The sequence below is a fragment of the Canis aureus genome, chromosome 4, assembly GCF_053574225.1.
Source record: "Canis aureus isolate CA01 chromosome 4, VMU_Caureus_v.1.0, whole genome shotgun sequence".
Classification (NCBI taxonomy): Eukaryota; Metazoa; Chordata; class Mammalia; order Carnivora; family Canidae; genus Canis; species Canis aureus.
The window spans coordinates 14040613-14067739 of record NC_135614.1 but is presented as its reverse complement, the minus strand read 5'-3'; the positions used below and the strand labels follow the sequence as shown (position 1 = coordinate 14067739).

Sequence of the window (27127 nt, the reverse complement as noted above, 5' to 3'; positions counted from 1 at the left end):
AGCTCAGGCTTTGATCTCAGGGTTGTGAGTTCAAGCCCTGTACGGGGAGCCTACTTAAAAAGAAATAATGACAATAAAACAAAAGGGCTATGAGAATAGACTATAGCATCTTGACTACCATGAACATTAAATTTTTCAACTTGTTAGCAACAAAGAACCATTAAAGGTACCTTAAAGGTAGAATAATAGCTCTGGACATACCCATATTGTTTGTGTTTCCTACTTGGGCTTCCTCTCATTACCAATTTAAATAAAGCAAGTAGTTATTGAGCACCTACCAACATAACTACCTGTAGGAAAGAACTCCATATTCCTTTCAAAACCAGCAGAACTCCAATTCTCATGCGTTAAACTGTCCATAGTCTGTTTCCCCAGCTTCGGAATGTGGGAACCATGAGAGCAATGCAGTAATGACATAGTCTGATTTATCAGTTTGCTTATGTGATTCGGAATTTTTAAACCGTCGAAGAAAATCACTAGAAAGGGATGCATACTATTTGAAAGTGCGCTGCACACATTTTTATCTCGTTCCTGGGCATGTGACCAAGTGATTCGTGTTGACAGAATGGTTATACTCCGCTGCACATTGCTGCCAAAAAGAACCAGATGGACATAGCGACGACTCTGCTGGAATATGGTGCTGATGCAAATGCGGTTACCCGGCAAGGAATTGCTTCCGTCCATCTCGCAGCTCAGGAAGGACACGTGGACATGGTGTCACTGCTCCTTGGCAGAAACGCTAATGTGAACCTGAGCAATAAGGTAACCTTTCTTTTTCTCTACAAAACGTACAGCAAAACCTTCCCTCTCACAAAGGTTGCTTAAAAAGCATGAAAAATCCAGGTCAAATCGAATTTGCAAAATATAACATTGCATAAAGATGTTTGCCAAAATGTTGTTTATCATAGCAAAAACTTTGAGAAAACATGTTTAAACAGTAAGAGAATGGTAAATCAATCATTGTAAAGTCTTACAACTGAATGACATATAGCTGGAGAAATGAAGTCCACAAAGTTTTTCAAAATAATAGGAAACTGTGTTAATTCAAAGAGCAACACTGTTACCTCACCTGAACCTACCAAATAGTAAGTTGTAAATTGGAGCCCATTGATTTAGTCCGCAAACATTTTGGGGGCATGTCCTCCTTGCCCATCCCCGTTTTAAGTTCCAGGTTACAGATACTGGAAATAGTACTGCCTTCAGAGACTTCATTTTATTAACATAAATCTAAAGTAACTATTTTATTCAAATAGGTTGGAAAGGTTGTTAGTCTTTGTATGTAAATTGGCAGTTTCAAGGAACTTCTGAGGCCTCTGTTCCCCAAATTTTTCAAACTCCTCTGCCTTCATACTTGGCATCCTCACTCTTTTTTTTTTTTTTTTTTTAAGATTTTATTTATTTATTCATGATAGACACAGAGAGAGAGAGGCAGAGACACAGGCAGAGGGAGAAGCAGGCATACAAAGAGCCTGACGTGGGACTCGATCCAGGGTCTCCAGGATCACGCCCTGGGCTGCAGGCAGCACCAAACCGCTGCGCCACCGGGGCTGCCCTTTTTTTTTTTTTTTTTTTTTTTTTTTTTAAGATTTTATTTTCCTCACTCTTTTTAAAGAATTTTGTGAAGCAAGGTAAAAATCCAGCCCACAACTGGCCTGAGACATTTTAATGAAGTTACTACCTCTCATTGCATATGGGTTTGCTGAACTGTTTGCCGAACTGTTTATTAATACCTAAGTTTGAGATTAACTCAAAACACAGATGTTTCTAAGTCTTCCCTTCAGATAATACAAAAGCCTGCAAGAGTGCCCCCCAATTCCTGATAATCCACACTCCCTGGCTTCTTCTTTACCAGTTGGTGATAACACAGCCATAGCTCAGCTATAGGAGTAGAATTTCAAGATAGCAATAGTTTTATGACGACAAATAACAAGTAATGTATTTTTTTTTCATGTATGTGGCCTATGTTTTGGAATAACCAAAGCTTTGAATCTCCTGGGTATGAATCCTAAGCCTGACTCTTACTTGATGTATAACTTTATTGGACAAGTTATGTGACCTCACTGAGCTTCAATTTTGTCCGCTAGTAAACAAAGACAAAATATTTACTTCACAGAGATGTCATCAAGATGAACTAAGATAACATTCAATACTTTCTTCTTAGGTAGAAAAGGAATAGTTGTCTTAATTTTGAACCTCTCACAATTTAGGGAAAAAGTTATTCTGCACGAATCTGAATTCCCAAGATTGTAATTTAATAAATCGTGTGGATGGAAATCATATGTAAGAGAACAGGGAAACTTTCTTTTCAGTTTTAGTATTTTGAAAATCCTTTGTGATAATTGCAGATTTTTCATATTTTCATATTTTCCTGATGTAACAGTTTGATTTTCTCATATCTTTCTTTTTAAACATTCCTTTTAGGAACGCATGTCTCTGCATTCATAGGAATCACAGAGCAATTTTGAATAGCCATTATAATCAGGATTCTTTTTTTTTTTTTTTTGAGCTTTTGAGTTTGGAGGGTTCAAAGACTATAATATAGAGACCAGGTTTATGATAATTTGCTATAAAATTCAACTTATCTTAATGAGGTAGAAGACCTGGTCTTCTCAAATTGATGTACATTCTGGCATTCACTGAGTCTATTTTAAGAGCCCAGAATACTACAGCTCACTATTCTCTCAGACACAATAGGGGCCTTAACAATGGTTAATAGGTGAATGTTTTCGGTAGATTCGATACCGAAGTACAATGTGACCTTTTTTTTTTTTTTTTCTTTAAAATCCTCTGGTCAAGGGACGCCTGGGTGGCTCAGTGGTTGAGTGTCTGTCTGCCTTTGGCTCAGAGTGTCATCTCGTGTCCAGAGGTGGAGTCCCACGTCGGGCTCCCTGCGGGGAGCCTACTTCTCCCTCTGCCTGTGTCTCTGCCTCTCTCTGTGTATCTCTCATGAATAAATATTTCTTTTAAAAAATCAAAAATAAAAAAATAAAATCCCCCATTCAACTAGTTGCTATGTATATCCAGCCTTACATTCACCTTAAAGTCATAGAAATTTTTAGACTGAGAATACTTCAGAATTCCTCAGTGTTTGCTTTGGTAGACTGGACATGGGCAAGGGAATTCTAAGGACATGTGACACAGTAAACCAAGGCCACCTGGACGTTGTCAGCCACCTTCCTGAAAAAACTTGACATGAGCAGAGATACTTCCAGGGAAATTTTAAAAAGCAGATCAGCTGGCTTCCCGTTAGCACAGCATGCTTGATTAAGTTGCAAGAATTTCACAACACCTAGAAATGGTCTAATATGAAAGCATTTGTAAATCATTGCTTCCTTTCTCAGTGCCTGTGTTCTGTATAATGCATTAAATAAGCCCTGATGTGGAAACAGAACAGGAGCAGAACTTCATTGTTCATGAGAAGTCCAGACACTTCTCTGCCAGTTTGACTTGGACGGCCCGAGTTTCTAACACCTCCCTGTCCCAACTCCCCACTTAACACTAGATTTTATTTCCTTGCTAAAAATATAAATATTAAAAAGAAAGATTTAGCTTTTGTGAAAACTGATGGTGAACTAAAACACTTCATTGCTTTTGCTTCTTCCTTTTCTTACTCATCACCAGCAGTTCCTGGTCACTTAAGGAAATGAGACCATAAACCCCCATGACTATGAAGTGCTAGCATTTGATTTGAGTCACCTTTTGCTTTCAATGTTCCCACCTTCCCGCACAGATTCTACAGATCATGAGTAGCTCCATTCCTCTGCACCGCTAATAGAATATTAAGCAGGCCTGTTGATGTTCTGAGCTGGTGGTGTTCTCTTGTTTCAAGTTAAGGCCGTTTTTAAAATGAACCATGGTTCAAACGTTATAAAGGATTAACAGGTGTCTTCTGAAGTCAAAGGGGGCTGTTTTAACCATCACGCTATTTTTAAAAAAATTTTAATGAAAATTGTGAACATAAACATAAGTTTTTCTTTATCCTATTTTACCTAGAGGTGTTTGCTTTTTCTCCTGATTTAATCATTCAGTAGATGATTAAGTGCTAGGTGCTAGACGCTGGTTGTATAAAGAATAAAGATACAGTATTTGCCTCAGCAAGCTCACAGTGGTTTGAGGAAGACAGACCAGAAAACAATTTCAAGGCAGGATCATGATGCTCTTAATAGAGGCGAGCACATAGAAGATGTGCACATAAATGTAACAGTGAGCACTTTGAGAGACAAGAGGGCCAGTGAAGCTCAGGGGAGATGCAAGTGACTCCATGTCACCAGTAGAGCTGGTATCCCATGGGGGCAGCGTGAACAGAGACAGAGGAACATGAGAGGGTAAGGTACCTGCCAGAAGACATTTCCCAAACTTTGCTGAGAACTGCTCAGTAAAAAAAATCTTCATAAGTCTTGAAAAGTCTTTAACTTAGGATAGGTGACCATGACATTTTTATAAAATATTAGGACTAAAAAGATTGGTTTCCTCTGAAGTAGAACATGGAGGGGGTAGGGGGACAGGGGACTGAGGAGGGCACTTGTCATGATGAGGACCAGGCGATGCGTGGAAATGTTGAATCACCATCACGTACACCTGAAACTAATAGAGTGCTGTATGTTAACTAACAGGAAGGAAGGTAAAAACTTAGTAAATCAATAAAGTAGAACATGGGACCTTGTTCTCAGATTGTGTCAGTTTTGGAGGATGCCACTTTGGACCCTAGCTTATTTTTCTTGGATTTCAACTGAATATATCCTCCCTCCTAGCCATGTTTCCTCTTTCCTCAGTTTGAGTAGGCTTCCTCCAAAATCCTGTAAACAGTATTTAAAAGTCAAGAACAAATGACTCTTCCTGAGTCCTATCATCTGTTTGAGGGAATGGCAACCCCTGATTAAATAATGTTCAGCGTCAAGAGGGCTCTGTGCTCTTGCTACTACTGCTTCTGATTCGCTCCTCTCCTCTGACCTATAGACAGCTGAGGTTCTCATTGCATGGATGCTAGAGGAAGAGACCAAAGACTTCCAGAGCATAGAGATTAACTTCTGTGCTCATATTAGGGGAAAGAGAACAATCTGAAAGCACTAACACCAAGTTACTTTCTCTCAAATATTGTTCATGAAAAGACACTTTAACAGCTACAGAGGATTTTTAAAGCAGAGTACAGTCTTGGTGATTTTTCTTGACCATTGAAACAAGCAGGTAGCCTGCGTATTCTGGGGTAGACTCAGCTTCAAATATTCAGCTTCAAATATTCAGTCTCATTAAATACATAATACCATCTAAATGACCTGGAAATTCTCATGAGATTGGATTCCTTTTGAATTTCCCAGCCCATCTTTCTTCCCCAGAAGCAACATGCAGATATATTGATCAGCCTTGGGTATTAATATGTGATAGGAAAATATTATCATCATATGTTAATTTATCATCATATTTAATTCATAACTACTTTTTCTATTAATTTCTGCTAATGCCAGTGCCAATGGTAACATATTGAAATTCCTTCAAGTATTACAAAAAAAAAAAAAAGTCTCTAGGTTTTTTTTTTTTTGGTAAATATTTACTTATTTTTTTGAGTTGACACAGAATGTTACATTAGTTTCACATGTACAACTTAATGATGTGACAGGTTTATACATTATGCTCTGCTCAACCCAAGTGTAGCTCCCATCTCTGTCCTGTCACATGACTATTATGATATCATTGACTCTATTCCCTGTGCTGGGCCATTTATTCCTGTGACTTGTTCATTCCTCAACTGGAAGCCTGTACCTCCCACTCCCCTTCACCCATCTTGCCTGTCCCTCCATCCCCCTTCCTTTTAGCAGCCATCTGTTGGTTTTCTGTTTTTACAGGCCTGTTACTGCTTTTTGTTTGTTTCTTCATTTAGTTATTTTTTTCTTTGTGGAGATATTTTAAGGCAAATCCCAGACATTATATCATTTTCCTACTACATATTTCAGTGTTCATTTTTTAAAACTAGAGACTTTAAAGAAGTGAAATAAAATGATATAATGTCTAGGATTTGCCTTAAAATACTTCCACAAAGAAAAGAATGAACAGGAAGTAGGGCTGGATGAAGCAAATGAGGAAAACCTTCCTAATTGCTGAGTTTGTGATGAGTACACAAGGTTCAGTCCATTCCCTCCACTTCTGAATATGTTTGAAATTTTTAATTAAGCCTACACATAGCAATGTTGTGATGGTGCTAATACGTAAACTTTCCCTATAGTTTTAAACAAGAATTCTAGGCTTCCTGTCCTAGAATTCATAAACTGTTGCTCAAACATGCCTATGTGTGCTACATTCCCTTCTCTAAAATGACTGTACTTTGAATCTTTTGCAGAGTGGCCTGACCCCGCTCCATTTGGCTGCTCAAGAAGACAGAGTGAATGTGGCCGAAGTCCTCGTAAACCAAGGGGCAAATGTGGATGCCCAGACAAAGGTATACAGAAACAGTGTGCCCATATAAAGCGTCATTTAGTGACTCCTGTATGGAAACAAAAACAATTTGATAGGAGAGGAAGAACAAATTTTATATCACATCTCTTATACATAGTATTTCAAACATATATCTGTGCCAGGGACACCAAGTTGTAGTGTCCCAGATGCTTTTATCTTTAGTGGCCTAGGCACTTTATCCCAGCTGCCTACAAGTACCCACCCGTGGTAACACTATTGATCCCCATTACGACAGATCTGTCTTGCAGGGGCAGAGTGTAAAATCGTGTTCCTTAGCTTTTGTGACTGACTTAACACATACAGAAAAATTTATCAGTGATTTGTGACCTTTAACTTTGTTCAGATGTAGTCTATAAAAAAGGATAAAGTAAGTTTTATTCAATTATTTTTCCCTTGCTAAATTCCTTATGGCATGTGTGGTTGCTAGCATCTCTTTCTCTCTCTTGCTCTCGCTCTCTCAAACAGTTCCTTCAAAAAGAAAAAAAAATACTGATTAACATCCTATAATGCTGCAATTTCAAACTCAGATAAGAAAAACGGCTGTTTTGTGTCTTCATCAGAGATAGGACTTTGTATGAATCTCATTTCTTGAAGCATTTTCTTTCGGCACTTAATTTTGTTACTTCTTCATAGCAAACTTGTTTTATCTACTCTAAAACATAATTCTTGTTTCTTTCTGTGTGTCATACTTTGATGCAAAAAATGAATGCTTATTAAATATTGTGAATACAAACATCTCATGTATAATAGAGATTCTGAGGTGCATTGATAACCTACTGAAGTTACTAAAATATATAGAAGTATCACCAGGAAGTAGCCAAGTAAAAAGGTATTCAGACATCAAAATCAGACTGGATTTACCAGATAGGCACAGAAGGAACAGCCCCAAGGAGAATACACGCTTTGGACATTGTCTGGCTCTATGGTTGTAGCTGCTCCATCCATGCTGTCTATGTTCTATTTAAAAGGAGCTGCCTGAAAGAGATCTGACCAGGCAAGATCCTGTATGTGTTTTAAACTCTGTGTCAAATTAGTAAAGCAAGTATCATTGTCCCTGGCCAGGGCTGCCCTAGGTGGAACTGAAGAGTAGGCACATTCCCACTCAATTCCCTTTCTGGAATTTCTGTGCAGTCTCCATGGCCTCATCGGTAGCCAGCTTACCTAGCAATCCCTTCACTCTATTTCCTTCCCATTATAAAAAATCTCATCATCCTTAGCCTTCAGTGCTTTCCTAGCAGCTAATTATTTAACAGTAAAGGCACTGGTAGCAGCTGAGTGGTTTCTTGTTACTTTCCATTTTGAAAATAAAAGCATTTTTAATTCTGATAAAAGAAGCAGATTAGAGGTGCCTGGGTGGCTCAGTTGGTTGAGCATCTGACTCTTGATTTCAGCTCAGGTCGAGATCTCAGGGTCATGGGATCGAGTCCTAAGTCAGGCTCCATGCCGGAACCTGCTTAAGATTATCTCTCTTCCTCTTTCTCTGTCCCTCGATCATGCTCATGCTCTCTCTCTCTCAAAAAAAAAAAAAAAAAAAAAAAAAGAATCAGACTGAATTTAGCTTGTAGTCTTTATTTTATTAATGGCAAATATATTCATCTTGTGTTGTTTCATTTATACACACAAACAGACTTAAACACTTTTTTTGGTTGCTGCTTCCTTTACAGATTAAAAATTCTAGGAGGCATGGACAGGGTCAAGTTTCTCAATATGTTTTTGCCCCTGCGCATCCAAGGCAGACACTGTAATTCAGTCATGAAGTGTGGCACTGATTGTCCAAGGCAGGTTGAGAGGCAGGGCATGGTGCTAGGAGCCTTCTTACACAGAAGGGCCCCTGAGCTTAAGGGTCTCCAGCCTCTACCAGGGTTTCTTCCTAACCCAGCCCAACTCAGATCATGGTCAGTAATCAGTTTTGTACTTGGTGTAATATTTATGAAGCATGTTCCCTTTCCTGCCTTTGACAAGTGATGCACTTCAGAAAGCACCTTTGCCTCTTACAAATTCTTTCCCTTTCTTTTTCTTCTCAGCAAAATCATAGCACCCAAAAAAGCTGAGGCTATGATTGTTCCATAGCTGATAAAAGCAGAAGTGCAGAGAGATGGGTTGTGGGACTTGCTTCCTAAACTTGTGAATATGAAGTTTATTATATTCTATGAATTGCCAAATTCTTATGGGTAAGGATGACAGCCCTAAGCAGCCTGCAGGTGTAAAGTGTAGTACCATTTAATTCATTGGCTTGAATTTAAAAATAGTAATCATGAAAACATTGAGAGCTCTTTTCTCTTATGGGGAAAAGACTAGAATATCCTGGTAACAGCTTTTGCAGCCATCCTATTGGCTTGCTGACCTTCTACACATCCAACTCTGTATTTGAAGTTCACTGAATCAGTTCAGACTAAATTGTGCTGCTGGCCACACAGTTTAATATTCAGTGTGGTTTAGCTGAAATAAAATCATTCTTTTTCCTTTTTAAAAGGATAATCTCCTGAAGCATTTTATTTAAACCATCCAAAATACACTGATTCTCAACAGTACTGATTAGCAACTTAATAGTTAAACTATATTTCTTTAAATGTGTATAAAATAATGAAAAAATTTATTTGATATTCATTTCACATTCATTCTTAGAGCTCCTACTAGTTGCCACATTCTAAACAGGGTGATATATTCCTTGCCCTCATAGTAGTTCTAATCTAGAAAAGAAGATATATGATGGTAAAAATAATAGAATAATATAATACCAAAATGTATTACCCATCTTCTCTGTGTCAGGTATTAAGTGCTTTACCTTTATTAGTTGGTTTAATCCTTACAACTACCCTAGAAGGTGGGTAAAATTGGTGTCCCTGTATTACAGATGAGGAAACTGAAGAACAGAAAGTAGTCACTTGTACAAGGTCACATAGCTAATTAGTACAAAGCCTGACTTTGACCTCACATATAAATACATAATTTTAGAAACATTGGCATTCACCGAATTATTTTACAAAGGTGGAATGTGTAGAAGGGAGCAATAGCTGGTTCAGTATCATAGAAACAAGAGGGAAAAAATGGTGGGCATGTCCCAATATGCTGCTAGAAATTTAAGATTTCAGAGGGCCTTTATGGACCAGGCTAAGCAAGTTCAGCTTTTTATCCTGTTCGCATTGGAAAGCCTTGGAAGGTTTTAAACGGAAGAATGATAAGATCAGGCATCCAGCTTAGACAGACAGGAGAAAGTGCAGAGACTGAGTTGGTCAAAGGAGTTTGGAGCAGGGGCAGTTGAAGGCTACAGCTAAGGTCCGGATGGAGAAGAAAGAAGGCTTTCACTTAGGAGCAGATGGGAAATTGATGAACAAGAGAGAAACTTGAGAGATACTTAAAGAAGTGTGAACAATAAGATATGAGGAAAAGTGAGAAATTCAGGAAGAATCTCAGGATGTGACCCCTGTGACTGGGTGATCACAAGCACCATTCAATGAGATTAGAGGAAGCTGGCTGAGGGAGAAGACCAAGGGTTCTGTGTGGGGCACTTGACTACTACCCAGTAAGGTATGGTGCTGTGGCTCCAGAGATCAGAAACATCAGCCTGAATACTCCGTCTGCACCTATTAGCTCTTCCTTCACAAATACAACCTTTCAGTATTGCCTAGAGGAGAAGACAACTTCTGCTCGTCTTGATGGTATAACTATGCAACAGTGGAAAAAAGAGGCAGACACTGCTCAGTTAGCTGAACTGTGATTATTTCTTAGCTATTCCAGAAAGAATAGTTTGTCTTTCCAAAATCGATTGCTGCTAATTGGAAAGAATTTCTCAAATCACATCTCTCTGAGCATATTTGTGCAAGGTGCCATTTAATATAAGAATTTTATGGCCCTCAATGAATGGAAGAGCCCCGATCTGATTTCTCTAAGAGCAAACTAAATCTTCTGATCCATGCACATGTGTTTTTTTTTAATAAAATACTTTATTTTTTAAAGATTTTATTTATTTATTTGAGAGAAGGAGCATGAGTAGGGAGAAGGGTCAGGGGGAGAGGGAGAAGCAGACTCCTCACTGAGCAGGGAGCCTGATGTGGGGCTCGATCCCAGGACCCCAAGATCATGACCTGAGCTAAAGGCAGATGCTTATCCGATTGAGCCACCTAAGTGCCCCTTTAATAAAGTACTTTAATGCTTGTGGAACAGCAAGAAGACCAATGTCCCTGGTACAACAAACAAGGAAGAGATTAGTAGGAATGAGCTCAGAGATTTAGTGCACAGTGGGTATAGTGAAGGTATATCAGACAGATCCTAATAGCCCATTATAATCACTTAGGGTTTTACTAGGAGTGAGATGGAAAGCTGTGAGGATGAATAGAAACTGTGTATTAAAATACTTACAATGATTCAATTTCTTTAGAAAATCTACTTAGTAGACTTAGCACAACAGCCTTTGGAATCTGTTGTATCATTGCTTAGGCACATTGACAAAAAAAAAAAACTGAAAAGCTTTTTAATAGTTATATTTTTAAATTATTTTCTGATTGTTTTTAGCTCTCTAAAAATTAAACCTCTACCACTAAAGTTGGGAATAATGTCACTTCAGTTAAGCTAATTGTACTAAGAACTGATTGGCGAAAGCTATTTTCATGCCTCCCACACTGAGCAACATTCTGAGTCCTAATGCAGTATCCTGAGTTCCTCAGCATCAAGAAAGAAGCCTGCAAAGTAGGCAAGTCAGTTCAGGTTACCAAAACAGGATCTCCTTCGTCATGCGTGGAGCAGCTTCAGGCGTTATAAATCAGACTCATATACACGGTCATGGTGAACTTTATCGGTGGGAGTCTGGGCCACATGGGCACGCTGACAGTCAGTTTGTGGAAGGGAATCTGACCAGAGTAAGCTCTTGGGCAGCACCTCCCTGGTGCGACATCTTCGCCTTCCACACTCAGCTGTGGTCTGGGCATTCAAATTCAGATGTACCTATTTGCTAGCATGTCTTAGTTTGGGCTGCTATCACAAGAATACCGTGGAGTGGACAAACTGTCATTTCTTACAGTTCCAAAGGTTGGGAAGTCCAAGGTTAAAGTGCCAGTGGATCCCTCGTCTGGTGAGGGATCTCGTGCTGGTTTGCAGATGGCTATCACATAGCTTCTGGTCATATCTTTACACAGTAGAGGGCAGAGAGGAGAGGCAGGCAGTCTCCTGTCTCTTCCTATAAGGGCACGAATCCCATTCATGAGGGTTCCACTTAATGACCTAATCACCTCCCAAAGGCCCCATCTCCAAATGTCATCACACTGAGGATTGGGGCTCAGCATGTAAATTTGGGGGGGACAAACACTCTGTCTATAGTATAGAGTCACCATAAAGATACAATAGTGCAAAATACATGAGATACAGACCCTTGACAACACGGACCCGTCTCCACCAAGCACACTGAGAATGTTTTTAAAACTCAGTCCTCTCCCTTTTGCCAACCTGGTGCTGACAGTGTCCTCGTAAACAGAATTAATTGTAGATGTTGAAATTGCATGGTAATGTCTGTTACAATGTGGCCATCTAGAAAAGTATCTGGGATATCCTTATTTTAAAAAATAATTATACACACACATATATATTTATATATATGTAAGGTATTATTTTTTTTTGACAGATAGAACCTACAGTTCCTCAGGGGTCAGTGGATGTTAATTTGGGAAACAACTTACTGCTTTGTCTAAATCAGTTCTTGTCAAATGATGGGACTCTAGTGAGGAAGCAGGAGACTAACTACAGTGTATATACCTGGATCAAGGTCACACTTCTCAGACCTCCTGAACTCCCACCACTCTCTACTGTTTTAGTGTTTCTGGGCTTCCCATCTCTGTCATGCATTCTGATAATCATTTACTGCCTGGAATTAGCGTTTAGCCACTTCGTGGTTGTTTTCTACCTCAATTTTATACTTTTAGAGCACATCTGTCCCCAGGACATTCTTTCTCTCCCTTATCAGGAAGCCACTGAATCAGTCTGTCCAGGCCATTGACTGTGCCATGTTTCTTTCCTTTCTTGAAAAGTTGGTGTGAGAATAAAATAAGCTCATGCAAGAAAGCACTTTGGGGAGTTCAATAACTATTTACATGTGACATGGTATTATTTTTTGTATCTAACACTAGCTCTGAGCAATATCAAGGGCATCTTATATATTCAAAGTGAGGGGGAGAATGATCCCAGCTCAAAAAGTCAGGTTAAATAATACTTTTTGCTTCTATTTAGGATAGCTGTTACTGAAAGTATACTTATGAGGTTTCTTTTCTGAAAAAATATCATTACAGATGGGATACACACCTTTACATGTAGGCTGCCACTATGGAAACATCAAGATTGTTAATTTCCTGCTCCAGCATTCTGCAAAAGTTAATGCCAGAACAAAGGTAAACTCTTTTCTCTTTCATATCCACCACCAAAGTCACTGATTTTGTGCCCAAGGAAGTAAGAGTCATTTCTTCCATCTTCCTTCTGCAGAATGGGTATACGCCGTTACATCAAGCAGCTCAACAGGGACACACGCATATAATAAACGTCTTGCTTCAGAACAATGCTTCCCCCAATGAACTCACTGTGGTAAGAGTGAAGGGAGGGAGGGAGGAGGCTAAGAGAAGGGGGGGGGGGGGGATGGACCTTGATGCTGGAATCTTCTTACATTTTTCATTGTGCACCAGTGTTGCCACACATTTAGTAGAATTCAGGCCAAAACACGATAGCTATACTGTGAGCCATCCAGAGAGAGAGATGTGATTAGTGTTTCACACTTAAAAACTACAAATCCATTGCCACCTAGTAGGAAATCCATATATAACAAGAAAAACATGTTTGTTCCCTTGATTACTTAGAATGTTAAAAAGCCTCTTGGATTCCATGTGTAGCAGCCAACTCTCTGCTGCATGAGTGGGAACAGGTTAGGTGGGTTTTGAGCAAGGTATGTCTCTAATGAAAAATGTTTGGTGTATGATAGTGGGTGGGACCAGTGAACCACTCGCCTTCTGTTCAGTAGGGCGAAACTTGTGGAAGCACACAGACACTGAGACCCGGGGAGTGATTACTAATTCCTTGTCCTCGTTTCCCTCTTGCCAGAATGGGAACACTGCCCTAGCCATTGCCCGGAGGCTTGGCTACATCTCTGTGGTCGACACCCTGAAGGTAGTGACTGAGGAAACCATGACCACGACTGTAAGTATTGAATGCAGACCCCATCAGCCTGAGAGCCAGCTCTCAGGCTGTAGATTTTCCAGGGCTCTGGGGAAGTGAACCTACTCCCCCCAACTCATAGACTAAGTGCCATGCTTCCAAATGCTGTCCCTTCATTGCTGGCAACCAGCATCACAGAACTCTCATTTCTGATACTGAGAAACTAAATGCTAAAAATATCTTTTGAAAAGTTGTATTAGTAGCTATAGAGTTTTTTGCTCCCATATAAAGCTAAATTTATATATTTGTTTTACTATAAAAACATTTTTAAAGGCTTTATTTATTAGAGAGAGAGAGCGAGAAAGCACAAGTAAGGGGAGGGGCAGAGGAAGGGGGAGAAGCAGACTCCCCAATGTGGGGCTCAATCCGGGTACCCCAGAATCATGACCTGAGCCGAAGGCAGATGCTTAACCAACTGAGCCAGCCAGGCCCCCTGATATAAAAATATTTTTAATGAAATGAAGACAGGAATATTTTCACATCCTCCTTTGGCAGAGTGAGGAAATTGAAGATAAGTTGGTTCTTTAAATGTTGTAACTCACAAATGGTAATGGATACATTGTTGTTGTTATGGTGAAAAGCATTTTTTTTTTTTTGCATTGTTGTTAAAATAAAACATTAGAGGATCAAAATTGACTTTTGCCACCATTCTCACTGCTCTTCCGTTCGGCTATTGGAGTTTTCACAGGAAAAACAAAAAATGTTTTGTTAAAATTATAAATAAATCTTCAGCAGAAGGCCTTGTTGCGTCAGATACACTTTTACAAGCTGCAACCTCTAGGATAAGTCATTTCTTATTAGCACCATCTGGAGCCTTTGAACTGCATCAGGATTTGGTAACTTTGGACTTGAGAGCAGATATTGCACCATATCAGAGGCTTGTTGGAGTTATTCCTGACTCCATGACTCAACACACATGCCTGAGATTGGCTCCGTACAATGTAAATTTAGGACTCTGGAACACTAGGAATTATCGGCTCTGCCTCCTTTTCTCATCCACCACCTTCCAATGTGAAGGGAGGCAGGGTTAGCATCTGCAAACAGTTTGTATACACAGTGCTTCATACAAAAAAATAAATGGGTTGAGGAATTCTGTAGCAACCTGCTGGTTGAATTATTTGGCAATGCACAGGCTTTAAAAACTAAAAAAAAAAAAAAAAAAAGCCTGCTGATCACAAGAGAGAAATTATTCAATTTGCAAAAAAAAAAAAGAAAGCAGTAGCTTTAATGAACTAGAGCAATGGTTATCAACCAGGGCATGTTAATTACTACGTATTGCTTTTATATACTTCCTGAGTATTTCATGATTTTAAAATCTGTTATTAAATTCTTGAGAAAAGAGTTTAAACAAATAGTGTTTATTAACCTTAATGTTATAGATATTCCATTTAGCTCTCTCTAGAAAAAATGAGGGAGAAGGATAAGGTATTAAATAATGATCAAGTGTCACAATGCAGATTTGAAATCACTGCAATAAATATATAAAACTTATCTTTCAGTGTTAGAGAATTGAAACCGATGTAATCGTTCAAAATCTAAATCTTGCTTATTGAATGTAAATGACTTGCTCACCCATTGAGAAAGCTCAAAATATTTCTTGAAAATCAAAAGTGCTTGAGGAAGGGGACCTAGCTGGCTCAGTAGGTAGAGGGATATGACTCTTGATCTCAGGGTTGTGGGTTCAGAATCCACATGGGATGTAGAGATTACTTAAAAATTAAATCTTAAAAAAAGCTTGAGGAGAAAAATAAAGACAGAGAAAGTAAAGTTACAGCCTGAGAATGGTTTCAAGGCTCTGGTTCAAGTGAAAGACAGACAGTGTATGGGAGTCAGGCCATATTCCTCAGTGCCATCCGCTGAGTTGGCAGGTGATTCCTGCAAGAGAGAGAAGACAGGACCCATGCTAACAGGAAAGATCTAGTTTGCCTAAGGAAGTAAATGAGGCTTCCACCAAATGAAGAGCTCACATAGGTTACGAAAGAGCCCATTGAAGTCCCGAAGACTTAGTCCAGCATTGTGGTATTCGAGACTGTATTCCAAGCTGAGACACCACTGTGTCAGGTCTGCTTTTGCAGTGAAATGTAACCTGGCACAGATGAGAACCTACACAGTTTAGGGTGGTGATCTTAAGCTCATTAAACATGGTGCAGCCTCCACCGCAGGCAGGTCTTTGCATGGCCACCTGCTGGAGCCCCAGCAGCCTTTGACTCCATCAGCAGATGTCAGTTTTTCAAAAACTTTAAATAGACGATTCATCTTCCCTATGAGTACAATCTATGACCTGGCAACTCCGAGAATCCGAGAAAGATGCTTGAGTTAATGACCTTACCAATCTGGCCAAGTGGGGAACCAAGGAACTAGAAGTTGACACTCAGACAAAGAATCAAGCATTTGAATTGCCTCATGTAAAATATTCCATTTCCTCAATGGCAAAGAACAGAGGACATCTATCTCTCAGGTACTGTCTTCTAAAAGAGAGAATCAGGGCTACTTCGAGAAATAGCTGAATCTAGATCTAGGGAAGGAAATATACGAGATGAGCATCATCTAGTGCCAAAAAGTAAGAAGGTGTCTCCCTCCCCAAGTAAGTAAATAAACATGCATATACACAATTATGGAGCTGTTTAAAGGGACACAGCAGTCAACTGAAAGAGTTCCCAGTGGCCAAAGGTGGAACAATTTTAGATAGAAAGATGATAGATAGATAGATAGATAGATAGATAGATAGATAGATAGATAGATAGATGATAGAAAGAATTGAGTATAATGCAAAGCATAAAATAAATATCCATGAGTCCATACTAATATAGATAAATGACTGAATAAATAGGAAAGAAGAGGCAAACCAGGCAAAAAAAAAATCCCAAACAATATATGAAAACACTTCACCCTCAAAGAGGTATAGAACATAATTCCCTACTGCTTAGGTGTGGGTTGAGTATGACTTCCCTGCAAAGAATAAAGTATGGAAAGGGGCACAGGGGACATAGGTACCATGGAGATACCTGATAAACACTGGCTTGGCAAGGAGAATAAGGCCAACATCAACACGAGTAAATCATATTGATAGTGTATATCCTTAATACTGTATGATGAGGGCAGCCAGGGTGGCTCAGCAGTTTAGTGCTGCCTTCAGCCCAGGGTGTGATCCTGGAGTCCTGGGATCGAGTACCCCGTCAGGCTCCCTGCATGACACCTGCTTCTCTCTCTGCCTGTGTCTATGCCTCTCTCTCTCTCTCTGTGTGTCTCTCATGCATAAATAAATAAATAAAATCTTTAAAAAAAATACTGTATGATGGAAAGAGCACTTGACCTCTGTGGTCTTCCTCCCCAAAACTTGCAACCCTAATCCTGAGAAACACATGAGACAAATCCCACTGAGGGACATTCTACAAAATACCTGACCAGTTCACTTTTAAACCATGAAGGTCGTTAGAAGGAAGGAAAGTCTAAGAAACTGTCACAGCCATAGGAGCCTACAGGGGCATGACAAGTAAAGAGACTGTGGTGTCCTGGATGTGTTCCTGGAACAGAAAAGGGACATTTGGTAAAAAATTAAGGAAATCTGAATAGAATACAGGCTTATTTAATAGTAATATGTGAGTATTGGTTCGTTAATTATGACAAATGTACCATAGTTTCAACAACCTAGCTTTTTTTAGTTGCCTTACTTAAGTATCTATCCTCCCTTGTACCATTAGCCTTTCATATGCTTAGAATAAGAAGAGGACTTGTTTTAAGTCTAAAACACTAAGTCATTAATATTTTTAACAAGCTCTCTGTGTCCTTTGGATGGATACAATCTATATAGGTAAAAAAGTCATCCAAGAGCAAATAAAAAATTCACTAAGTCCTTGGCTCTATAATACACAGTTCTTTAAAATTGTGTGGAGGTGAAAATGATCTTGCAAATGCATGATCTCTAAAATATTTTCTGCATGGCATACTTGTAAAAATTATATGATTTATGCAATCTTAATATTTTATATTTCTCCTAGGAATTAAAATGTATACATAGAAGGGGAAGACAAAATCCATGGCTAGCTTGTGCAAGCAATAGAGACACAATGCTTGGTGATCTTCAGCCAAGACTTAGTGGAATGAGGTAGCAGATTCATCAGACCATGAAAAAGTATGACAATAGACTAGGAGAGGCAATATCTCTCTTGTCTTTTCTTTTTTTTTTTTAATGTTTTTTATTTATGATAGTCACACAGAGAGAGAGAGGCAGAGACATAGGCAGAGGGAGAAGCAGACTCCATGCACCGGGAGCCCGATGTGGGATTCGATCCCGGGTCTCCAGGATCGCGCCCTGGGCCAAAGGCAGGCGCCAAACCGCTGCGCCACCCAGGGATCCCTCTCTTGTCTTTTCCTTTGAAAAGTCTTATTAGGGACCTAAATCTTTTAAGCTGATTTGCTTTGCCACTAGAATTCTTTTAACTTATATTTGTTCTTAGCAGTATATATGGTGAAGTCCCTTAATGCTAAGGGACAATTTTGATGTCATTTTATATGGAGGAGCCTCAAGATACTCAGCACATCAGTCCCATAATATATCAAATGATTAATTTAGAAAGAAATGAATAGTCTCATTAAAATGTTCAGTCTGCTTACACTAAGGTGACTGCTCTTTTTGTTGTTGTTATTAGACTATCATAGAGAAGCACAAAATGAATGTTCCAGAAACGATGAATGAAGTTCTTGATATGTCTGACGATGAAGGTATGAAAACCACCTTTGTGTTCATAATTAAGAGTAACTGTGTACCTGTTTCCTAAAGAATGTTTATTGTAAAAATGTTTATTGAAGTCTTAATGTGTTTTGTTGTCGCATAAAGACTATACATTTTCCACACAACTTACGTTGTTCACTTAAATCATGCAGTTCGTAAAGCCAACGCCCCTGAAATGCTCAGTGATGGTGACTATATCTCAGATGTTGAAGAAGGTATTTGTAACTTTTTACTGTGATAGAACTTAACTACAGCTTTATCTTCCATTTCTTATCCTCGAAATGTAACACTTCCTTGAGTTACTAACTCTTCACCTAACTTCCGATTATTAACCTATGTAACCATCTAAAAGATGGATATTTGGTATTAGTGGCCTCTTTGAAGCTCCTCTCCTTGAATCCATTTTCCAACTTGAAAATATGAGTATCACTAATGATGTGGGTTGCTTTCTTTTTCTCTGTTTCTATTAAACAGAAAATTAATTTTTATTGTTTACATTTGAAAATCTAGAAGAGGAAATCTGATTAATGTTTACAGCTAAAATATTTTTTTAAATAAATAAGAGAAAGTATCTTATAGGTAAGAAGCTAAATGCTCATTGTTAGGTTTACTCAAGTTTGGTCCATTATTGGACCCATAATGAAAACTCAACCTGAACAAAATTGCTTTCAGAACATAAATTTTCAATATTGATTTTATGAAAGGGATCAGAAAACAAATGCTTATATCTATACTTCATTTGCTTAAAAGAAACTACTTTTTTCTGCCTTTTAAAAAAAATCAATATATTTGCCCAGCTCATGATGTATAGATATACTAATGAATGATATCTTTAAAAGTTTCATTGGAAAATTAGCATTTTTAAGTATTATAAAGATAGTGAATATTGGAGTTGTGCTGGAATAATGAAATGTGTACTTGTAATAGAATTTCTATTATATTTTTGTTTTTTTTCTTCCACCATCTGACTCTCCCAAACGTCTGTCTTTTCACTCCCTGTATTTCCTATCTCTCATATATTTTTCTCAGAGATCAGACTCAATGCTATTAGTCTTTCTCTAAATTTAGGTAATTTTCCCTATTTTAATTATTGATTCTCCCCTTTGAGTTGCACAAATTCAATAGAAAATCTAAATAGTGGGAAACCTACATAACTAAAATTACTTTAACTCTTTTGGCATCCAGTGACTGCCTACCATAAGTGTGCTGTGGCCAGAGGACTGCATCTGCATACCTAGAACAGCCAGTGCCTTAGTGGTCATTTAGAAACTGTCTCATTGTTCGTAATTGTTGTTTTCATAAATGTGAAAGGCTTTTACTCATTTCTCCTTCCTTTTGTCTAAATCATCAACTATATATTTACTTCTCTTCCATCCAGGATTGGATATTTGTATCATCTTTAGAACTTTAAGAATAATATGCCTTGCTGTCATATTATATTTTAATGCCTTCTTATGTAAAGTGTTCAGAGCAATTTCTTATGTGTAGAAGACAAAAGGAAAATTATGTTCTCACATAGGTGTGTATGTGAGAAATATGTTAAAAGTATATTTTCAAGTGAAATTTTATGAAATATGACAAACACAGACCCCAAAATGTGCTAATTTCTGACAAACTATCCGAAAAATAGTTGCATTGATAAGAGGCCAAGTTTGAATGTGAATCTTTTAATCTGAAGATAATTCATCCAGCCATTTAACTGGAAATGACAGTGATTTCTTATGGATTTATCTCAGCTTGGGAATTTGAAATTAAGAAACAAATTTTAATTCTCATTTTGTTCATCTTTCTTTAAACTCTTTGGCCCTTGCATTATGGGTGTGTCCATGGGCTATGGGAATCAAGTGGCTTTTGATTTCATAATGTTGAGAATTTAGTGTTGGAAGGGGTTCCTAAAAGGTCACTTGATCTGAACAACAACCATCTATGCTGGAGTCACCTCTATAAAATCCTGTCTGAGGAGGTCATTTGCCCAAATGCCTTTATGACAGAAATTCCCTAATTCCTAGCCTGCCTATTCCATTTTAAACTACCCTGACTTTAAAAATTCTTTATTTTACTAAGTGTCCTTCTCATTGATTCAAGCTACTACTCATTGATTCAGGCTCTGATATATTTGGCATTTTTTAAAACAAAATCTGTCTCATCTGTGTGACAGTCCTTCTTTCTATTTCTTGTTAGTCTGTTTTCCTCCAGGTATCACCACCTGCACTGCCCCCTCACCATTGTGGCCAACCTCCTATTCACATTTCAGGGAGTCAATGTCTATCTCAGATTGAGGTGACCAGAACTGAATACAACATTCCAGGTGTGGTCTGATCAAAGCAGAGTAATGTAGGGCCATTGCTTTGTCCATGGACAATATTACAAATCTATTATGGGAGATTAAGACATGTTTGAGGTTATAATATCCACTTAATTGAACTCCTATTAATATTACTGTCAGCTAATAGTCCTAAACTTTGCTTACATGAGTTCTAGTAAGCCACTTCTGCCCTGTCATGAATTTACATCATTCTGTGCTGCATAAATTAGCATTTCTGTATTACTCCAAATCCCCCCTAAAATTTTAATTCTAAAGGGACCCCTACAACTTTAATGATAGCTTTTACTTCTGACTCATTTGCCTTATGGTCTTGCCAGCACTTGGCTGCTTTAGTTCGGTCCAGAGCCGCTTGCCTCAGGAAGCCCTTACAGACTGGGACAAATGTTTCTTTCCAGGTAGCCATAAGGATATTGTGAATATCTTTCTCTAAAGAACCCATAAAAGATCATCACACTAGTATCCTAGGGTACCAAGGATGTCAGTAGCCTTTAAAAGCAAATAAAAATGAAAAACAACATACATTGCCAGTTTTTCTCGAAAAAGAAAAGAAGAATGAGTACGTAATATGGAAAAATAAAATTTTAATCCTATATTATAAAAATAGTAATAGTAAATAGAGTAAATGTTAAGGGAACATTTTCCTTTTTCTTCTTTGCTTCTCCTTCTCTTTTTCCTTTCTTCTGTCTGCTATAAGAAATTAGTATAGGTAAAAGAGTATTTGCATTAATTTCACACAGTAAAAAATCAAAAAATAAATCTAGACAATGTTATCAATTAATGACCTAGGGGAACAATGGAGCCAAGTTACAGAATAGAACTAAGGCTGAAGTATCAGCAAAGCAGAGCAACAGAAGGAAAGGCGATAAAGCAGCTTTATCTAACCCACACATTACTTAGGTAGGGGGTAAGCAGAGCTCCTAGAGGGCCAGACTGATCCACAAATATCTTAATGCCCCATTGTCTTCTTTCCCAGGAAATATGTCACATACATGTAAAATTAATATATATACACAAAATTAATGTTGGTTCTAGTGCTTGTTGTATTTTTAGGTTTTGCAATTTAGAAGAAAGAAAAGAAAAGATGAAAGAGGGAGAGCGAAGAGGAAGGGAGGGAAGAAAGAAAGAAGAAAATTGAGAATAAGGTTCAATCTGTCTTCTATTTTGGGTCCCCCTCCCAAGAAATTTTAGAGTTGGCTTTGGTTCAACGCTGACTTCATAAATTCCTATAAAGTATATTTTGTAAATTTTTAAATAACATATAAAATGTTATTTTAGCTTGTGTAATTCTAGGAGATTGGGTTATAGTAATAGATTTAAAGAACTATAAATGGGACATAATGAGAAATGGAATTACGCCATGGTGGGACACCTGGGTGGCTCACTGGTTGAGCATCTGCCTTAGGCTCAGGGTGTGATCCTGGAGTCCTGGGATCAAGTCCCACACCAGGCTCCCTGCATGGAGCCTGCTTCTCCCTCTGCCTATGTCTCTGCCTCTCTCTCTCTCTCTCTCTCTCTCTCTCATAAATGGATAAAATCTTATAAAAAGGAATTATACCATGGGAAGTAAAAACCAAGGTAGCTCTATGAAATGGGACTCCACTGAACAGGTTTGGGAGACAATTGGGTGAGACTGGGAATTATTTAATTCTCAGCTACTCCCAATTTTGATAGGGCTACCATATCCTACTCAGGATCAAATGCAGACACAATATTAAAAGGAAAAAAAGTAAGAGGCTAAGCACACATGTGGTAGAAATAATTATCAGATATGTAGAGGTTTGAGATATATTAAGGCATTAAAATTTCATCAGAGGTTAGAGTGACATGAAGGGTGAGGAAAGTTGTGCTCAGTCACCTTTTGCCATAATTCAGTGCCCAGTGAGTTGAATTGACATCATGTAGCCCATGCTGTCCACTGTACTGATGAGGCAGCAAAGCCCAAATAAACATGGAGTAGCTTGCCCAGACAGGTTAGTAGCAGAGCTGAACAGGAAGGAAGATTGGACGGACTGTCTGGATCTAGATCTTCTCTTTCATTGCTACTCTAACATGATCTATTTTCTTATATACAGAACCCAAGAATGTATTGTTTTTTAAGCTTTAAAAAAGGAAAAGCTTAGGAAAAGGAGCAGATCGTGCTCTTGGAAATTATCACAAGCTAATAATAATTATGTCAATGACCTTGATAAGACTATAATAGAAATAGTATACTTTCTTCAGACCATATTGGTAAAAGAAATATGCAGACCAAGATGTAAATTCCAGCAAAATACAATATAAACATAATTTAGAATAGATCTTAAGAATTCAAAGCAAGTAGTTTAGCAAGCATATCTGAGTCTTCTCAATTAGGAGAGGATAAGTAGAATTTGAATGGCACAATCTAAAACTCAAAAAAGTAGAAGTTACTTTGGGAGACATGAAGATGGATATCAAGAAAACCACCCGGAAGTCCTTTTAGGAGCCCCTCTCACAAATGCCTAGGACTGTCCTGCTATCCTAATCTCCTGGGCATGCTGATAAATAAATCAAGCTATTGACTTTTTAGCTTTATAGATCTGTAAAGAAGCCTTAGAGATGAGCCTGCACCAGGTGGTCCAAGGAAGTGGTGATTGTTATGCAGAAATTGTTCTTCACCTGAAATGTTATCATTTTACAAATACCCGTTCAGTCATAAGTCAAAAGTCTAGCCTTTTGCCCAATATTTCTCTGCTTACAATTGACCTTTCAAATAGACATTACCTAATTGCATCCTTCTCCTAGTGATAAAGTCAAAATGAAATACCAGAAGCAGAGACCCAGAATCTAACACAGTGCCTGATATACAGGAGATCTTCACTATGTGTTTGGGTGGTTACATTAAAGTGGAGGGAGACTCCAGGAAAAGACAGTTTTATAGGTTTCTGAGAACAGGCAGACAGGATAGAGAAAATTTACCTGCCAAGTCCCTCTTCCTTCCAATAAAAGCTTTCACACTGAGACAGTCCTAGACTATGGATTGCCTCAAAAAACAGCTTTATGACTGTCCTAAGGTGTATCTGCATCTTGAGAATAATTAACAAATTTAAAAGAATCTGTGAACCGAGACTTTATTCTAAAATACAGTCCACCCTATCTTTGGTATTCCATCTTTGATTCTGGAATAAAGTGATTTTGATCCACACTGTCCACCTACCCAGCACATACCTGGTGTTTCCATCTAGATTCTCACAGACACTTAACTCATCATGCCCTGGACACCTGCTCCCAACAGTGTCTCCTTCCAGCCTCCTCCATCCTAATAAGTGGCTCCATCATACAAGCCAGGCCTGAAGTTATGCGTAATCGCCCTGCCCTTTTCTTAGCACTCATGCCCAGTCCCTCAGCAAGTCCTAGCACTTCTTCCAGAACCCATCTCACGTCCCTCTTCTCTGCTTCTCCAGTGCTGGAGCCTCTGCACATGGCTCCATTTCTCTCCCCACAGGCATGGATTTCTACACAGCATCCTCAGTGGTCTTTTAAAAAAATAAATTGGCTGATATCATTCCATTATCCAGTTTAAAACCCTCCCAAGCTTATAGTTATGTCTTTAAAATTCTTTCATGGTGTGGCCATGTTCATTCATTTCTGTTTCTCTGTGATATTCCATTGTATGCCTATTCCAGAAGTATGTTATCCACGCCAGTTGGAAATAGAAATGTGGCTTGTTTCCAATTTGGGGCTGTTGCAAACAAAGCTGCTACAGGCCTGCTTCTATCTGCCCCAGATACACATATGCATGTATTTCTACAGGGTACACACCTAGGACTGCAGTCTCTGGGTTGTAGATTATGCAGAGACAACAGAACTCATCCAACCCAGGTAACACTAAACTAGGATTATAAAATTAGATAATAAGGCTATAAAAAGGGGGGGGGGGAAGGGGAAGAATGTAATGTCAAAGTGATTACCACGAGGGAGGTTAAAAGAGGCTGTGATTGGGATGGGATGTGGGAGGCTTCTAAGGTGCTGATGTTCTAGCTCTTGACCTGGATGCTATTTATTTTGTAACAGCCTGTGAAAATGTACTTTTATATTTTCTGTACTCATCTGCATGGTTGCTGTATTTCATAATAAAAGCAGCCCCCCTCTCTAAATAATGTATAGTATACATTCAAAACTAAAATAAAAATCTCCTGAGGCTTTACATCACACTTGACATAAAACTCGGGCCCTTCCAAGGTCAGTAGGTTCTGTGGGATGTGGCCCCAGTTACCTATTTTCCACCGTCCTCTTAATCACACTTTTTAATGTCGTCCTAAGACTCATCTTGTGGTACTAGTCATTAATTTCAGAGGGCAGTAAATTTTTTTCTGTTACAGGCCAATGGTAAATATTTTCAAAGTTTCATGCCATGTGGTCTCCAGCCCAACTACTCAACCCTGCCTTTATGGCACAACGGCAGCACGAGATAAGACCTCAATGAATGGGCACAACTGTGACAATTAAAACTTGATTAAAAAGTAGATGGGAAGTGGACTCAGCCCACAGACTGCAATTTGCCAATTTGTGATTAATTTTTTCATTTTCTTTTAAAGTAGACAGCTCCCTAAGAGCAGACCTGCCTTTATTCCTGTCACAGCACTTAGGATGTATACAGATAGGCCCTCTTCCATGGATGAGTGTATCCCACGGGCTTAAATCCATACATTCACTGTGTCTGTCTCCTGACAGGATTCCATAGAAATGAACATTCAAAACATCATAAAAGAAGTACTTACATTTACTGAGCCCTTTCTATGTGCCAGACATGAATCTGTATACATCTCATGCATTATGTATTGTAACCTTCACAGTGACCCCTGAGTTAGAGCCATCAGTAAGCCCATTTTATAGATATGGATAGTGGTTCCAACAAGGTTAAGGGCCTTGATCAAGCTTACACAAATCAGTGCAAGGGATTATCCTCAAATCCCTGCCCTTAACCTCTGCTCTGACGTCCATAGTGCCTGGGAACTTAAAGTCCCACAACTCATAGATTATTGCAAATTTTAGATGAGATCCTGTCAGAGATCTCAGTGAATGTTATTTACAAGGTTCCCTATCTTGCTGAATTTTCTCCAAGTAGTTGAGAGACTTACTGGCATTGTTTTTACTCCAATCTACATTTACCCTTCATCTGAAGCCCCAACTTAAAGTGCTATTAGTTCTGAGGTTCAATGGGTTTAAGATATTTATCCAGGTTCTCATAGTCAAGGAAACTGGAATTTGAATTTAGTTTTCTCGCTCTGACTTTCTGCTCGAACGAGATGCAATAGAGAAGAATAGATCAAAGTGACAAGGAAATTCAAAAGGAGGGGAGATTAATGAAGGCCTCAGAAAGGAAGTATTTCAAGGAATAGATAGAATGCATACAAGCAGAAATTTGGGGGAAAGAGGAAAGAAGTGTTCCACATTCAGAAAGTGTCAGAGATGGGTCCCCTGGTTGACTCAGTCGGCAAAAGCCTGAGACTCTTGATCTCACAGTCATAAGTTCAAGCCCCACCCCTCGTGGGGTTATAGAGATTACATAAACAAATAAAACTTCAAAAAGAAAGAAAGACAGGAAAGCAGAGTACTCCACAGAAGAACTCAGCTCACAGGGGCTGGGGAGACTGAGCCCTGGCCTGAATGAGGACCCAAAAAGGACACAGGGAGGACGAAAAACAGTTCTAGAAAACTCCAGGCACATTGACATGTACAGAAGAGGAGCGGGGTCAGAGGATATGGAGGGAGAGTGGTGAGCAACAGAGGAGGAAAACTAGGAAGAAGAGGGGGTTCCAGCAGAAGCCACGGGGGATTCCCTAATGGGGTCTAACCAGCTGAGCACAGGCAACCTGTGGATCCCCGGTGATCTGAGGAAGCCACCACATCCATGACACAGTGGATATAGAGACATGGAATAGAGTGGTCCCAATGTGGTGTGTGCGTGTTTCCCCATCCTGTGTGCTGTGACAGGATGAGTAGCTGGAGTGGCCGGTGAATAAATGGACACAGGATTGTCTTAGGGGATGGCAGGGAATGAAGCATGCTTATTGATCAGGAATAATAAGTGGCTTTTTTCATTTGCCCAAAACAAGTTATAATTTTGAATATGGTTTCTCCCCTCACCCTCCAATTATTTTAGTTCCTGCCTGTCTACCTGGAAAGTCTGACCTGCTTCATGTGGAAACGGGTCTTCATCTGACCCCCCCCCCCCCATGTGGGGATCCTTGCTACAGAGAGAAGAAAGCAGAGCATCAGCAGTTGGGAATGAATAGGGCAGGGAGTGGCCTGGCAGTGCCGAGAGCCAGGACTGGGAGGGGTCGGAGAGGAAGGGAAGATGCTGCAGTGGGAAGGGGCTGTCTGACCTCCTGGGCCACAACTGCAATGAGGCTGAGTGCCGGCAGGCCCCACCTGTCTTTACCTTGTAAGCACATATCACATAGGTAGAGGTA

At 39.1% G+C, this 27127-nt stretch overlaps 1 protein-coding gene across 8 annotated transcripts in view; it reads left to right on the top strand.

The window, feature by feature from the left end:
• Positions 1-27127, top strand: part of ANK3 (ankyrin 3) — a 663260-nt gene that overhangs the window by 523068 nt on the left and 113065 nt on the right. For 6 of the 8 annotated variants that reach the window (XM_077894615.1, XM_077894617.1, XM_077894616.1 and 3 more), the window contains 7 exons: positions 565-762; positions 6332-6430; positions 12723-12821; positions 12913-13011; positions 13522-13617; positions 18285-18357; positions 18520-18582. In XM_077894615.1, the coding sequence (XP_077750741.1) occupies positions 565-762; positions 6332-6430; positions 12723-12821; positions 12913-13011; positions 13522-13617; positions 18285-18357; positions 18520-18582 (727 nt within the window). The remainder of the gene's footprint in view (positions 1-564; positions 763-6331; positions 6431-12722; positions 12822-12912; positions 13012-13521; positions 13618-18284; positions 18358-18519; positions 18583-27127) is intronic. The other 2 variants (XM_077894620.1, XM_077894618.1) reach the window with 1 other exon arrangement.